This window comes from Bos indicus x Bos taurus, chromosome 5, assembly GCF_003369695.1.
Source record: "Bos indicus x Bos taurus breed Angus x Brahman F1 hybrid chromosome 5, Bos_hybrid_MaternalHap_v2.0, whole genome shotgun sequence".
NCBI lineage: Eukaryota > Metazoa > Chordata > Mammalia > Artiodactyla > Bovidae > Bos > Bos indicus x Bos taurus.
In genome coordinates, this window is record NC_040080.1 from 35,056,576 (window position 1) to 35,072,124 (window position 15,549).

The 15,549-nt window shown below is 39.0% G+C and overlaps 1 protein-coding gene across 5 annotated transcripts in view; it reads right to left on the reverse strand.

The window, feature by feature from the left end:
* BCAT1 (branched chain amino acid transaminase 1) overlaps nucleotides 1–15,549 on the reverse strand; it is a 119,005-nt gene that overhangs the window by 40,109 nt on the left and 63,347 nt on the right. For all 5 annotated transcript variants that reach the window (XM_027541552.1, XM_027541549.1, XM_027541551.1 and 2 more), the window contains exons 4-5: nucleotides 14,595–14,705; nucleotides 12,166–12,285 (exon numbers count right to left, since the gene is read on the reverse strand). In XM_027541552.1, coding sequence (XP_027397353.1) covers nucleotides 12,166–12,285; nucleotides 14,595–14,705 — 231 coding nt within the window. The remainder of the gene's footprint in view (nucleotides 1–12,165; nucleotides 12,286–14,594; nucleotides 14,706–15,549) is intronic.

Sequence of the window (15,549 nt, forward strand, 5' to 3'; positions counted from 1 at the left end):
ATGACAACTCACTCGACCAGTATTCTTGCCTGGAGAATTCCAGGGACAGAGGAGCCTGGCAGACTACAGTCCAGGGGATTGCAAAGAGTCGGATGACTAACACTTTCACTTTCTGTGGCAACACAAACCAATGGAAACATCTCTCTAAGTAACACAAACCCCTCAATCTCTATTTAAATGTCATCTAACTGTCACTTCAGGAAATGAGCTCCAGTTACAAGCCTAGGTGCTTGTGTGACACGGTATTACAGCATCCAGCACTTCCTCAAATGTAGACAAAATACCCATCATGCTTTCTTACAACTGCTTATATAATTCTCCACCACTCAGGCATCTGTGCACTCCATGAAGGGCAGGACCTTCTTTGCTCCCTACACAAAGCATCCTCTGTTGTTTATTATACCAGGTACTGACTAGACATCGGTTGAACTGTTAGTCATCTTAATAAGACATTTATGGAAAAGGGCTATAACACCAACCTAGATAACTACTTAGCAAATTTGAATTATTTTATTTAAAAAAAGCTGATGTTAATCCTTATCTGTTGAGTTGATGCCATAGAGAAAACACTCCTGTCTCCTGCTTGATTTCCTTTAGTGCTGGCCTTCAGACCAGTGGGTAGATAATATATAGACCCTGAAAGAATATCATGGGGAAAACAAAAGCCGAGAATTTTCTGAGACCTGCTATAAAACAGGTAGGGGACAGGGCTGAGTTTGTTTCTCAGTCCTGTTGAAAGAGAAAGACAACATACATTTAACATTAGACAGAAAGGCTGACCACTCAGCTCTTTTTTTTTTTTTCCAATAAAAATGATGTTAAAATTTTAAAAAGAAAAACACAGTTAAAAGAAAACTAAAGCTCAGGTAAGAAAGACTAAAAGAACACTTTACAATCTAATATTATGTAAAGGCAGTGATAATATACTAATAGCTCACGGGTTAGAACAAAGATTAAATTAGATATCTGTTGAAAGTTCCCAGGGTCTGATCTTTTTTATGCATCCAATAAACACCAATTTTTACTATTTTTAAGTAAATAATACATGATCATAGTAATAATGGTAAATAAATTCAACATGTACCAATTTACGGGACATTCAGATGACATTAAAATGACTGTAGATCTGAGCAATGAACTAGTCAACGCTCAGTGCTGGAACTGTGGAGAATGCGTTGGTCCTTGGAAAAAAAGACAAGGATTCCTGTACCGATGATGTGGAAACTACAGGTTGGTAAATGTCAAACATAAATAGAAATTGCAGCATGAATTATTAAGCAAATGGCTAAGAATATGGGATGAGGAAGTACCCAGGGAGAGCCAAAATGAATCACTCTTAGGAAAGCCATGCTTCATTTCCCTTCTAAAGTAACTCAGGATCAAGGGTCAGCAAACTTCAGCCTGCTGCCAGTTTTAAGTTTCACTGGAACATATTTTTTCATTCACGTATGGCCTATTGCTGTTTTTGTGCTACAAAGGCAGAGGCGAATAGTTGCAAGGAACACAAAGCCCAAAATATTTAACTACCTGGCTTCCCAAGTGGCGCTGGTGGTAAAGAACCCACCCACCAATGCAGGAGACATCAAGAGACGTGGGTTCAAGCCCTGGGCCAGGAAGATCTGGAGGAGAGCATGGTAACCCACTCCAGTATCCTTGCCCGGAGAATCCCATGAACAGAGGAACCTGGCAGGCCACGGTCCACAGGGTCACAAAGAATTGGACACAACTGAAAACACTCGGCGTGTACACACACACCTGGCCTTTAACAGAAAATGTCTGCCAGCCCTTTCTCTGGATGCCAGGAAAATGCCACAGGATGTTATCACCTCAGAACCAGGGTCCCCTCACTGACATAGCCTCACGCTCAGACCTGGACTGCGGGATTCCATCCAGATGGGTTCAGTGGACTGGGCCGAGCAAGGCACTGGGCTTGGAGCAGAGCAACAGGTCAGACCAACACAGGGAGCTGGCAACTGCAGCAGTCTCAGCCTGTGAGCTGGCTGATGACGGGGGAAGGATGCTACACTCGCGAAAGAGCCCTCTCAGTGACACGAATGTCAGGTGGAGAACCACAAGCCAAGGAGCAAGGCGGGGGGTACCTGGCTGTCCCTCCATCCTGTACATGTCACTGCCTGCTGACACTGTCACCTTCAGAAGTAGATGCATGATAGAAGTAGAATCTGGGAAATCTTGTGACTATTTGATCAGTTTCCTCTTCCTTCCAGATCACTGACATCAGCTTAGAAACATGCCATAACACCTCCAGTCTCAAAAAAACACTCTCCCTTTACCACCTGCCCCACTGCCAAGTACCCACCCAGCTCTGTTGCACTGCAGAGCAGAATTCCTCACAAGATTAATGCATACGCACAATCACAACCTCCCTCCTCTCATCCTCTACTGAGTCCATGACATTCAGGCTTTCAGTCCCACTACCCCACTGAAAGATGTTTAAGATCACCAAGGACTCCACGTTGTCAAAGCCAATAATCAGGTCTTGGGCTTCATGGCACTGGTCCTGTGGGTGGGATTTGCCACAGTTCACTGCATCTCCATGTTCTTCATTTGGCACAGGACACCAAGCCCTCTTGTTTTTCTTTCTACCTTCCAGACTAGACCCCTTAGCTGATTCCTCTTCCTCTCCCTTTCTCTACATGCTGGCCTGCCTCAGATCTCATTCCTTGCCTTCTTTTCATCTCTCTCTACAGCTATTTCCTTGATAACCTCATCCAAGCCCCAGATTGTAAAGGCATTTTATACTAAAGATAAGAACGTAGCACTTAAACTCCCAAATCTCTCCTGAATTCCAGTCTGGTGTATCCACCCACCAACTTGATATCACTGGCTGAAATTCCCATGTCTCAGACTGAACTCTTGATTCTACCCATCGTCACTCCAACAAATAAAATCCTCTCCTTCACTTTCCCTCATCCCAACAAATGGTCACTAACCAGCAGTAATGGCCCCAAAGCAAAACTGGACGTCTTTTCTCTTACTCTCATAAAAATCTAAGCAAATTTTGTGAGCTGTAATGAATCTCCTTGAATGTCTGTCTTTATGTGCACTAGGGGATATGTCTATAGCATAAATGCTGTAAAGAAAGTCTGCATTTTTTAAAGGTCCAAATTCAATTTTTCCTACGCTACACACTAAATTAATTACAGTTCTTATGTCTGTTATATTGACAACATAATGGTTGATCAACAGGACACTGGTTATATAAATGACACCACTCTTTCACAGATTCTAAGATGTCTACTTTTTCACATTTAATGGGTCCAAAATCTAGGCACAGCATTTTATAATTGCTATTGGCTAAGCAGCAATCATGGAAAAGTTGTTCAGACTTAGAAACAGCTGTTCATACTGATGGCAGTTCCAATAGTCTATGGGCATTGGTGAGGCTACAAATGTCAAAAAACTGCACTCTGATTTAGCACCAAAAAATTACTACAAAGAAACAAGCAAAGCAGGAATGGGACGTGTATTTGGTATTAGTGAAACAAATATGTGTATTAATATTAAACAAGTGCAATTCAACATTTTCTTGCAAAGCAACAACCAAGTCTTCTAATGGGACCTATGGTCAGAAGAACCCATAAGATAATGCTGTTAGCTCTTGTTATTAAGATACATGTAAAAATAAACATGCCTGTCACAAGTGGAGCGGTGCATCTGATGGCAGGAGAAACTACAGATTTTCTCCAAAAATAATATGCATTTCAAAAAATGAGAGACAGGTATGACTCATTCACGAATCACTAAAGACTATCTAGAGAAGTGCTGTGTCATGGTGTAATTGGCAATGTCTTTCCATATCAGTGCATAAAACAGTACTGCCTCATAATTTATGGCATCCTGTGTTCAACTAAGTATGGCATAATGTACAGTGAAATAGCTTACAGTTAGGAAAATGAGAGCAAAAAGTGGACAAACTGATTTTTTAACGGTAAAAGACTCATAAAGGCACTTCACAAAAGGATTTCTGACAGTCAGCATGTGAAACGGTACTCAACACGATTTGGCCTCAGAGAAGAGAAAATTAAAACCACACCAGATAAGGCTGCTGAATGGGCAAAATTACTAAGATAACACCAATGTGAGCATGAATATGAGGCAAATGGAACTCTCATACATTGCTGGTGGGAATGAAATGGTACAAACACCTTAAAAAACTGGCAGTATTTAGTAAAGATATAGATATATTTTTATATATCATATATAATTTCTATATATATGTGTATGAATATCACCTCTGGCCCAGCAATTCATCTCTGAGGTTAACACTAGAGAGAAGTATGTATGTATGTTCCACCATAAGATACATTCAAAGATGTGCACAACAGCTTTATTCAGAACAGTTGGAAATAACTCAAATGTCCATTTGTAGACATTTGGCCCCAGGGGAGTAGGGATGGGTGCGTGACTGTACTGGGGAGGGGAGGAGAGATGACAGGAAAGGATATAAGAGTGTCAAGTGTCCTAGCCATATTCTAATCTTAACAGGGTGCTGGGTCCTCAGATTTTCATTTTTATCCTTTAAAACCTTGCGTGTGTGGGGGTGGGGACAGGGTGGGTGGGAGTAGGTGTGTTTTGTGTAGTTTTTAAAAATTTGGATTACTGGCAAAAATTGAAGAAAGAAGTACTGCCATTTTTTAAAAAAGAAGGTTAATACTTAACATATAAACATATGTAACCAAGTATGGGTGTGTATATTTATCAATATATATCTCAAGAAGGATATGAGAAAACTGGCAATAGGAATTGCTTAGAACAAGGTGAGCAGTGGACTCTGGATCAGAATGAGAGTAGGAAGGAAATTTTCTTTCCATTGTATACTTTTGATACTAATTTTTTACCAAGGTTTTCCTTCCCTCAAATCCCTCCCCGCTTAAAATTCCAGAAATACACTGGCAAGTTGCGTGTGAAAATTGATATTCTTAAACTCAGAAGCATTGTGAATGAACTTTAGACTTAGTGTTATTGGATACATGTTACATATTGTAAAATACACAGTACAATACAGAAAATCTGCAGTGATTATTGTCAAATATAATTGGGAGCAAGAAAGCTAATAGCTCAGGGAAGGAAACAAAACAGACACAAAGACAGACTTCACATTATTACAGATGGGGGGCAGGGGGGCGCTTCCCTGGTGGCTCAGTGGTAAAGCATCTGTCTGCCAATGCAAGACACACAGGTTCAATCCCTGATCCAGGAAAATCCCACATGCCTTGGAGCAACTAAGCCCGTGTGCCACAACTATTGAGCCTGTGCTCTAGAGCCATTCTCTGCAGAAGCCAAGGCAACGAGAAGCCTGTGCACTACAACTAGAGAAAAGCCCATGAAGCAACAAAGACCCAGGACAGCCAAAAATAAATAAATAATATTAAAAAAAAGATGGGGTGGAGGGTTAAACTGGAGATTGGGATTGTCATGCCTGTCAAAATAAGTTAACATAAAAAAGAAAAAAAAAATAGGAAAGAAATCATTAGTCCCATCTGAGTTACATTTCCATAAGCACTCTTATTGAACCACACCCTCATTTCTTCACAAAAGTGACCTCCATCTACCAATACATTCATTCATGGATCTGGCACTCCACAAGCTCCATGAGACACTGAATTCCACGAAGGCAGGGAGGAGGTTTTGCTTAGCACCGCATTCCAAGACCAGCACATAAGGGATACTGCAGAACAGAGCAAAGATTTCACTACTGATTTCACCTCGGTCGGCTCAGTGTCTTCATCTCTAAAGTGATGCCAATGGCACCTCCTCACGGGGCTGCTGCCAACTGTGCAGGGAGAGCCCTAAGCGTAGCGCCCAGCACTCAGGAGAGCTTCACAATGTCAGGGGATGGATATGACAGCAGACTGGACCACGGTGTTTCATCAGAGAACCAGGATTTCCCTGAACGAAAGGAGGCAGGACTTTCTTGAGATTGAAAAGTAAGATGAGCCTAGGGTATCTTTCAGGGAAATGGTAACTCTTTCAGCAATTCCCTAAGTTATGTATTTTCAAACTGCTCACTGCAGGATCATATAAGGGGACAGGGAAGTGGAATCCCAGTAAGAGAACTAGGGCAAAGTTAATTACATGTCCAGCATGGGGAACTCTATTGCAGTTAGAAGTCATGGACTGTGTCCTCCAGAATAATGGAAATAAAACCAAAAATAAACAACAGGGACCTACTTAAACACAAAAGCTTTTGCACAGCAAAGGAAACACAAAACAAAAAGACAACCCACAGATTGGGAGAAAATATATGCAAATGATATGACCAATAAGGGATTAGTCTCCAAAATTTACAAACAGCTCATGACACTTAACAGCACCAAAACAAACAACCCAATTGACAAATGGGCAGAAGACCTCAATAGACATTTCTCCAAAGAAGACAGACAGATGGCCAATAGGTACATGAAAAGATGTTCAACATTGCTAATTATTTGAGAAATACAAATCAAAACTAAAACGAGATATTACCTTACACTACCCAGAATGGCTATCATCAAAAAATCCACAAATAATGCTGGAATGGGTGTGGAAAGAAGGGAACCCTTCTCCACTTTTGGTGGTACATTGGTACATTTGGTGTAAATTGGTACAGCCACTGCTGCTGTGCTGCTAAGTTGCTTCAGTCGTGTCTGACTCTGTGCGACCCCACAGATGGCAGCCCACTAGGCTCCTCTGTCCCTGGGATTCTCCAGGCAAGAATACTGGAGTGGGTTGCCATTGCCTTCTCCAGGTACAGTCACTAGGGAGGACAGAATGGAAGCTCCTTAAAGAAATAAAAATAGACTTACCATATGACCCTGATATCCCACTTCAGGGCATCTATCCAGAGAAAAATATGACCCCAAAATATACATGCGCCCCAATGTTCATTGCAGCACTGCTTACAATAACCAAGACATGGAAGCAACCTAAATGCCCACGGAATGGATAAATGACAGAGAAATGGATAAAGATGGGGGGGGGGGTGTATATATATATATATATAGAAAGAAATTTGCAGCAATATGGATGGACCCAGAGACTATCATTCTGAGTGAACTAAGTCAGACAGAAGCAGAAATATCATATAAGATCCTTATTATGTGAAATCTGAAAAGAAGTGATATAAATGAACTTACTTTCGAAACAGAAACAGATTCACAGACTTTGAGAATGAACTTCTGGTTGCCGGGGGGAAGATGGGAGAAAGGGACAGTTAGGGATGGACATCTGCACACTGTTGTATTTAAAATGGGTAACCCACAGTGACCTACTATACAGCATATGGAACTCTGCTCAATGTTACGTGGCAGCCTAGATGGGAGGGGAGGTTGGGGGAGAATGGATACATGTATATATATGGCTGAGTCCCTTTGCTGTTCACCTAAAACTATCACAACATTGTTTGTTAATTGGCTATAGCCCAATACAAAATAAAACATTTTTTAAAAAGGCAATGGACTGGACCTATGCATAATACCCTGGATAGAAATGAGAAACATAGCGTGCAGGGAAAACATTAAGAGACACCGTGAGGTGTGTGGGACAAAACCATTCATATAAATTTTAATCATGGGGGTCCAAGGTATTAAGAGATACTTAAAACACATAAAAACCAAAAGAATGTTCATTCAATACATGAGAATGATTTCCAGAGACTGAAAGAAGGGATGCAAAAGGGAATAAAAAAAACAAAGAGATGGTCACATTCTGCCCCAAAATGGTAAGTGGTATGAACTGAGGAGTATCATTATTAACTAAGTGAACCAACACTTCAAAGTAAAAACAAAGAGAATAACAAATAACTATCATCTCCTGTGATAATGCTGAAATGAACAAGAACAGCCTCAAGAGGATGTGGGGAGTGGCCTGATAATAGCAAGCTGATCATAGACCAAATCAATGCAAACAAGCTGTATCTCTAAAAACAGATAATTGAGATTTGAAGATACTAAAAAGGGGGCTGTTAATTTGAAACATGTTAACAGTTATGCAAGTAAGATTTTAAGGTGGTTTATAACAGCAGAATGAGATACATATATAATCTCAAAAAGGACTGCAAAAGAATACATTAACAGTACGGATAAAACCCAAGTGAATGATTACAAATTGCTGCTCTGATAACCAGTTTTGAAATCTGTTCAGATTCTTTCATTTAGAGGCTAATTGTGAAGGGAAAAGATGATAAGATGTATAAGCATAAATAAACAAGGGCTATGAATAAAGGGAATTCTTTACATGGAAATTGTTATGACTACAGGTAAAATTTATATAGGGAATATAAAGACTTTACAAGGTGATAAAAGGAAAAGAATGACAAGTCTATGACTTTTTTTAATTTAAATATGATTTCAGGTTTTATCTAATTTCTAATTAACAATCAGCAGCAGTTTGAAACACTCCAGCTTTTAATTTCTAAGTTTTTAACTATCTGGAAATATTTCAGAAGATATTGATCTAAATGATGCTGAAACTCTCTTTTTTAAAATTTGGTTTTGGTTATGCTGGGTCTTCACTGCCATGTGGATTTCTCTCTAGTTGCGCTGGTTTCTCTTATTGTGGAATATGGGCTCTAGGGTGCATGGGTTCAGTAGTCGCAGCACTAGGGCTCAGCAGCTGTGGTTCCCGGGCTCCAGAGCACAGACTCAACAGTTGTGGTGCACAGGCTTTGGGATCTTCCCAGATCAGGGATTGAATCCAGGTTTCCTGCATTGGCAGGTGGATTTTTTTTTTTACCACTGAGCCACCAAAATTCTCTCTTAATATCAGAATATGTTTGGGATCATGAATGATTTTAGTCTCTATATTTTACAAAAAGCTTATGTAATACTGTTCAGTATTTTTTTAATAATGTAAACTTTAGAAAAAAAATTGTTTTCAACAATCTCTACTCACTGGCTATTTCATTAATTAATTAGTTATTAATACATGTCCCAGTAAATACTCTTCTGTTTATTACCATCCTAAATCTCAAAGGATTTTAGTAATGAATCCAATTATTATCAAAGAAGGTCGGAAGATGTGAAGAATTACACAAAAACATTGGTACATAGGTATTAGGACTTTCCTGTAGCTCAGATGGTAAAGAATCTGCCTGCAATACAGGAGACCCAGGTTCAATCCCTGGGTCAGAAAGATCCTCAGGAGAAGGGAATGGCTACCCACGCCAGTATTCTTGCCTGGAAAATCCCAGGGACAGAGGACCCTGGCAAGCTACAGTTAATGGGGTCACAAAGAGTCAGACTTATGTAAAATAATTTTTAAAATGAAGAAACTGTTGATTATAAGACATGTAAAGAAGCACAGTACCTTTGAAAATGTAATGAAATTCATAAGTTGGTGTCAGTTACTCTCAGATTATATGGCAGCTACTAAGCCTTACTGAGTGTGAGAAGCAGTAATTAATAATAGACTGTCATGTCACAGCTCAGGAAAGTGAAAACATCACTTCTGTCCTTAGGGTGAAGTGAAATTTTCAAAGATAAAAATATTTCCACCTTGGTACTAGTTTGCAGTTCCTGGAGGAAATAAAGTGTTAAAGACTGCTAGACATATTTTTAATTCTTTCACAAGACTTGGGATGGTGATTCTATTGCAAGTTTTTTAAAAATCTCTGGAGACTTTATTTAAAAGCAGAGTGTTTGATCTTGGATCCACAGATTTAGATTATTTGGGTTGAGGTGGGGCCCAGTAGAAATATGTCTATTGAAGAATACAGAATATTCTCTATACACGAGTGCCATACCAGAGACTAGAGACCTAGTACATGTGAGCAAGTTGGTGGTTACATCATTTTAAAAATTACCCAACTCAAAGTAACTCTTGGATAAAAGACCCATTTAATCAGTTCAGATAACCATGAAAAGAAGATGAAATGACAGATGTTAGCCAGATGCTGCACATAAGACCAAAATACCAGATAACAGATATAGAGGTGGTCCTGCAATTCTATGAAGGCAGAGACAAGACAGAGCCATCAGAGAACCAAGTAACATAAAAAGGCAAGGAAAAGTTAGTCGTCCCAGATGGAAGAATCCCACTGACCTGGAACCCATGGGCACCAACCAATCCTCCAGCCTTTATCTCATGTATCAAATGTAGATACCATGGAAAGGTAATGTGTGGTAAGTATCAGACTGAACTATACAACATTTGTGTGGTGTGCAAATGTTTAAATCTATATGCTTTACTGAATGCTATTTGTAACATGGTCATTCTGAATGCCTGGTGATTGTTTTTTTTCTGCCTGTACCATGAATTAGAAGATTCTAGTTGATATAAACATAGCAACCAAACACAAACCATGTTGACATCAAATGATATCAGTTTTATCAGTTTTTTCTTTCAATTCTTAGCTTACTACTTGGAAAGCAAATATTTAAAAATTCTTGATTCTGAGATCCAAAGTATGATCACATATATAAGCTAATAGAGAGCCATGGGAGGGGACTACTTGGCAGGATTTTTGTCACTGAGGTTCTTAAATTTGGTTGAGCAATAGAATATTCAACTGGAATATCCTGGGATTGGTATAAATATGTGTATTTTAACCAATATCTGGGTAATTCATATGAAAATATTTGAAGACCATCAATAAAGTGAATTATTGGGAGTATCAGCCAGACTATAAAATCAGACTTAAAAGCTTGTTTAACTCTACATTACAGAATTTCAGGAGCCTAAAGACTTGACTAAATCACAGAACGAGGTATATTAGAAAACTGTAGACCAATAACTTTCATAAGCACTGACACAAAAGTCCTTAACAAAATATTTGCAAAATGCATACAGCAAAATATAATGTGAATTATTCACCATAATCAAGTAGGATTTAGCCCAAGAATACAAGTTTGTTTTAACATCTAAAGATGAGTTAATATAATACATTATAATAGAATGAAGGACAAAACCACATTATCATGCCAAGACATTTAGAAAAAGCATTCAACAGAACCCAGCCTCCATTTATGACAAAAACTCTCAACAAACTAAGACTGGAAGAATCAGATCTTAGAATGGGAAAGCACCCCAGATCACAAAAAGGTAGTGTTTTGAAAATTTAAAAACTGCTTCTTCCTAAAATTAAATAATAATATTTTAAAACTCAATAATATTAAAATATCAGCAACTTAAGGAGAAGATGACTCTTTAAATTGTTCCAGTTCTTTAACAGTTATTAGGAAGACTGCAATTTGTGAAATTCATTATCCAGATGCTTAATAGTCTTTCAAAAGGCATTAAAAGGATGCCAAAGGACCACGTAGGTACTTATCCTCTGGCCTTATACATTTCTCTATTGCTTACATTCATATGACCCAGTGGAAAACCTGGTAACCATACAATTACCCCAGAGAGCAAAATGCGTCTACCATAGCAAATGCTCTGTCCCATTTTCCATATGCCACACCTTCCTCATCCACCATCTATAATCAATCCCCCCCCTCACATCACCCATTCTCCATAGGGCCTAACCCTGCTCAGCAGAGAAAGGAGACAGGGACAAGGTCTTTGTATATCACATACTCACCCACACAGATGGCCATGGTCACTTCAAGTATGTCCTTCTTTTGAAAAGTCACCAACCAATAGACTGAACGACTGGGAGATCTTACAGCCATGTGGTTTAAACCTGTCTCTCTAGCTCTCAAGTATTTCCCTAATACCCACTGTGAACTTGATTTTCAACATTTTCTATGGGAGAAGAAGGTCCTTCACTCCCACTCTTTACCAAGTAATCCCAAGACTTCAAGAAAATGAAGATTTAAAAACAGGAGCTCTCTCTCCTTCAAATTTCAAAACCATGACCACTCTTACCTTGGAGGAGAATACCCAGATAGGAGGCATTACACTGGTAAACTGAGGAGACTATGGTTAGTCTTAAAGGCACACAGCCTCGGTCCTTGCTTTACTCATTTATGCTGGTGGCTGTGGCTGTGTTTGTACCACGTGGCAGCACTGAGTATGTCAGAAACCATATGGCTCACAAAGCTTAAAGTGCTGACTATCTGGCCCTTTAAAGAAAATGTTTACAGTCTTAATGATCAAGGGAAAGGAGCATCTTTGATGCTACTGGGGGGTTATTTCAAACTACATACTAGAAGTTCCACGCAAGCATAAACAATGATAATCGCCCACCAAAGTACCCCGAAATAGGAAGTCGGTCTGCACCTCAGTTCCAATGAACGTAGGACGGATATATAGACTCGCAGATGTTGAGTAGGGGACCCATTCCTCATCCAATTTCACGAGCTGCTGAATACACTCTAAAAGCTCTTTCTTGTCAAACGCCTGAAGGAACGAAAAACACCATGAATAATGCAACATTTTTCCACTGCAGCCATAAGAAATGATCCTCATGAGAGCTTTGACTGTTTAAAAAAAGTACTAAGAAGGAAATCCCTGGAGATCCAGTGGTTAGGACTTGGTGCTTTCACCGCAGTGACCCAGGTTCAATCCCGGGTCAGGGAACTAAGATCACGCAAAGCCATGTAGTATGGGCAAAAAAAAAAAAAAAAAAAAGTACCAAATAAATAAACAAAAATTTATAACTACTAATAATAAAACCAAGCAATTTTTTCTGTGACTTTTCCCCCTCAAATTGTGCTGGAATGATAGACTAATCACATAATGAAGATAAATAAGTGGTTCCCTACCTCTTACCAAACCCAAATACCAACTGTAGTTGATGACATACTTAAATGTGAGAAAACATTAAGATTTCTATTAAAAAAAATACCAAGCATCACTGTCACCTTAAAGCATAATTCTTAAATAAAAGACATAAAGCATAAATCATTAAGGGAAAAAAACAGACAAAATTTGACTATTTAAAACTTAAGACCTTCTATTCTTCAAAAGGTAAAAAAACTGACACGGGTGAAGTTTTTTGGTAGTATAACCAACAAAGGATAGTAGCTGGAAAACGTTAAGATAACCTGAAAATCAGTAAGAGACAAATGATACAATAAGAAAATGAGTAAAAGCGAAGAGTAATTTATTTCACGAAGGTGAAAAAGGGTTTTATGTACTAAATAGGTGACAGCTTATAAAATAAGTAGTCTCTACTTACTTGGCAAGGCAAAGAAACATACTTTCAGAGAGATGTGATGGGTTATTCAAGGTAGACATGAGTCAGAAACACACATGAATAGAGTTCATGACATCAGGATTTGGCTACTGAATAACCTGTAATAGCAATCGCAGTGTAGCAGTGTTACAGAAATCAGGACTGCCGATCATCTAGGACATACCATCTCCCTGTGTCAAGTACAGGGTTTCTGTTACTCCTGTCTAGAGGTAAGATTTAGTGGAAAGAACTTGACTAGGGAGTTAAAAACTTACATCCAAGTTCTTACCCTGCCCTTTATTCTGTGTGAGCTTAGGCAAGTCATCCAACCTCTCTGGGCTGGAGCTTTTTAATCTGTGCAAAGGTGCTGCTAAAATTTACAAGGCATACTTTCTTGGCAGTGGCTCACTGCTACGATTAAAAATGCAAAGAATGTAAAACCACATAATGCAGTTTGTGGCAGAGTTGATGTCCAATAAATGCTACTTCCCTTTTCTTCTGTCCTCATTTTAAAAGGATTTCCCAATGATTTGTCTGTAACGGGTAAAGAGTAGAACTAGGACTGAATTGAAAGAAATCACCTGAATGTTCCTTCTGCTACTCGACTATGGCCTCTGAAGAAAGAGGGTAAAGCATGCGTTCCGAAAGGAAGAAGAAGGAAGGGCTTCCCCTGGTGGTTGTGGTTAAGAATCCACCTTCCAATGCAGGAGACGTGGGTTCAATCCCTGGTGGGGTACTAAGATCCCACATGCCGTGGGGCAACTAAGCCTGCATGCCACAACGAAGAATCCGCACAGCCAAAATAAAATAAAAAGGAAGAAGAAGGAAGAGCCTGGTTAAAAAAAGAGTCATCACTTGGGTTTCTTCAACTGAAGACCTTCAGGTGAAAGTCAGGGACAAATGAAATATCGCAATGGAGAAAAGACTTCTTTCAGTTTAGAAAGGCAGCCTGTTCAAGTCTCAGGGAATGAAAGTAATCTAAGTCACCTCCTACCTAGGCATGCACCTTAGGGTCTTTCAACCCACCTCAGAATGAATTTTGCTCCATAACAAACAATGGTATAGTCAGGAGCCAGTGGCTATGAAAAAACATTTTTACATCCTTTAAAAAAAAAAAAGTTAATAAAACTTGGGGTAAAATATCAAAACAACTAATTGAATCACTGTATACTTAGTACCATCTTAAGCCATTAAGGAAAACACTCCCTAATTATCTGTGCAGTACACCATATTTCATACTACAATTTCATATAGTCTTTAAATTTTATTATTTCAGTTTGAGGCATATGTTTCTTCCTTTTCCTATTATCTCCCACATACACATTAAATCCCCACAGACACTCATAAAGAAATAGATTGTGGAATTGCCAGATGGTTACTTCTTGCATTTTTACCTCACTGATTAAAAAACAGCCCAGAAATAACTTCAGTGCTCATATGGTTTATAGTAAATACTGATCTAAATACTCAGCAATGTTTCATTTGGTGGAATTCAGTGACCCATTACAAGAGAAATTCCTAATTTACATACCGGCAAAGTGGCCCTCATAGCAGATCGGTACATCCTATCCATGTTGAGGTTTGGCCGAAACAGACGAATTTTATTATCTACTCCTCGAAATGCCTTCAACCCTTCAAATAACTGAAGATAAAATAAAAATAAATGTTAGAAGGTAAATAAATGAAAACAATCCCCATGCTCTGAAGCCTGACTTTTCTATGCCTCTTCATCACCTTCACCATGTAAAGCCATTGACACAGACCCGAAATCTAGAAAAGCCAGACAGACTGGTGTTAGTCACTGGGATAAAAAGAAGTCCCTTTATCACCAAGATCTGGAGGGAATTCAGAGTTATGCTCTGTACTACAGGAGCTGGATGGTTAAATAACACATCAGTGGAAGCTGTAAGAAAACACGTCTACACAATGTGGACTGACTACCTACAAAACAGAAATGGAATCAAAGACCCCATGGTACTGCCCCCAATCCACTCCAAAACACCCATGTATCTTTTCACTTTATCTGGCTCCCATGAACTCTGGAGAGTGCATATCTATGTGAGTGGAGGTGGTTCAGCCTCCCAAATCACAGAAACCAAGCAGTTCAAGACTCTGGTTAGGGCAACACCACCTTCTTAGGGTGAGGCCACAAACAAAATGCTGAGGAGGGATATGAAAAGACATTGAAGTTAGTGCATAATGATAAATATATAGAAAAGAGGAAAAATCGAACATTAAATGGGAATTTTTTTGTGTGATAAACTATTTGAGAAAAGAATCTAAAAAGAATGAATGTATGTATATGTATAGCTGAATCATGTTGTTTTAAACCAAAAGCTAACACCACATTGTAAATCAACTATACTTCAATAAAAATTTTTTTAAAAAAGGGAAATTTCTACCACAGGTTCGCTAAGTGATTGATTAAAACAAAGAAAAGATATGGATGATTTGAACAATAGGAAAAAACTAATCTAGTGGACACA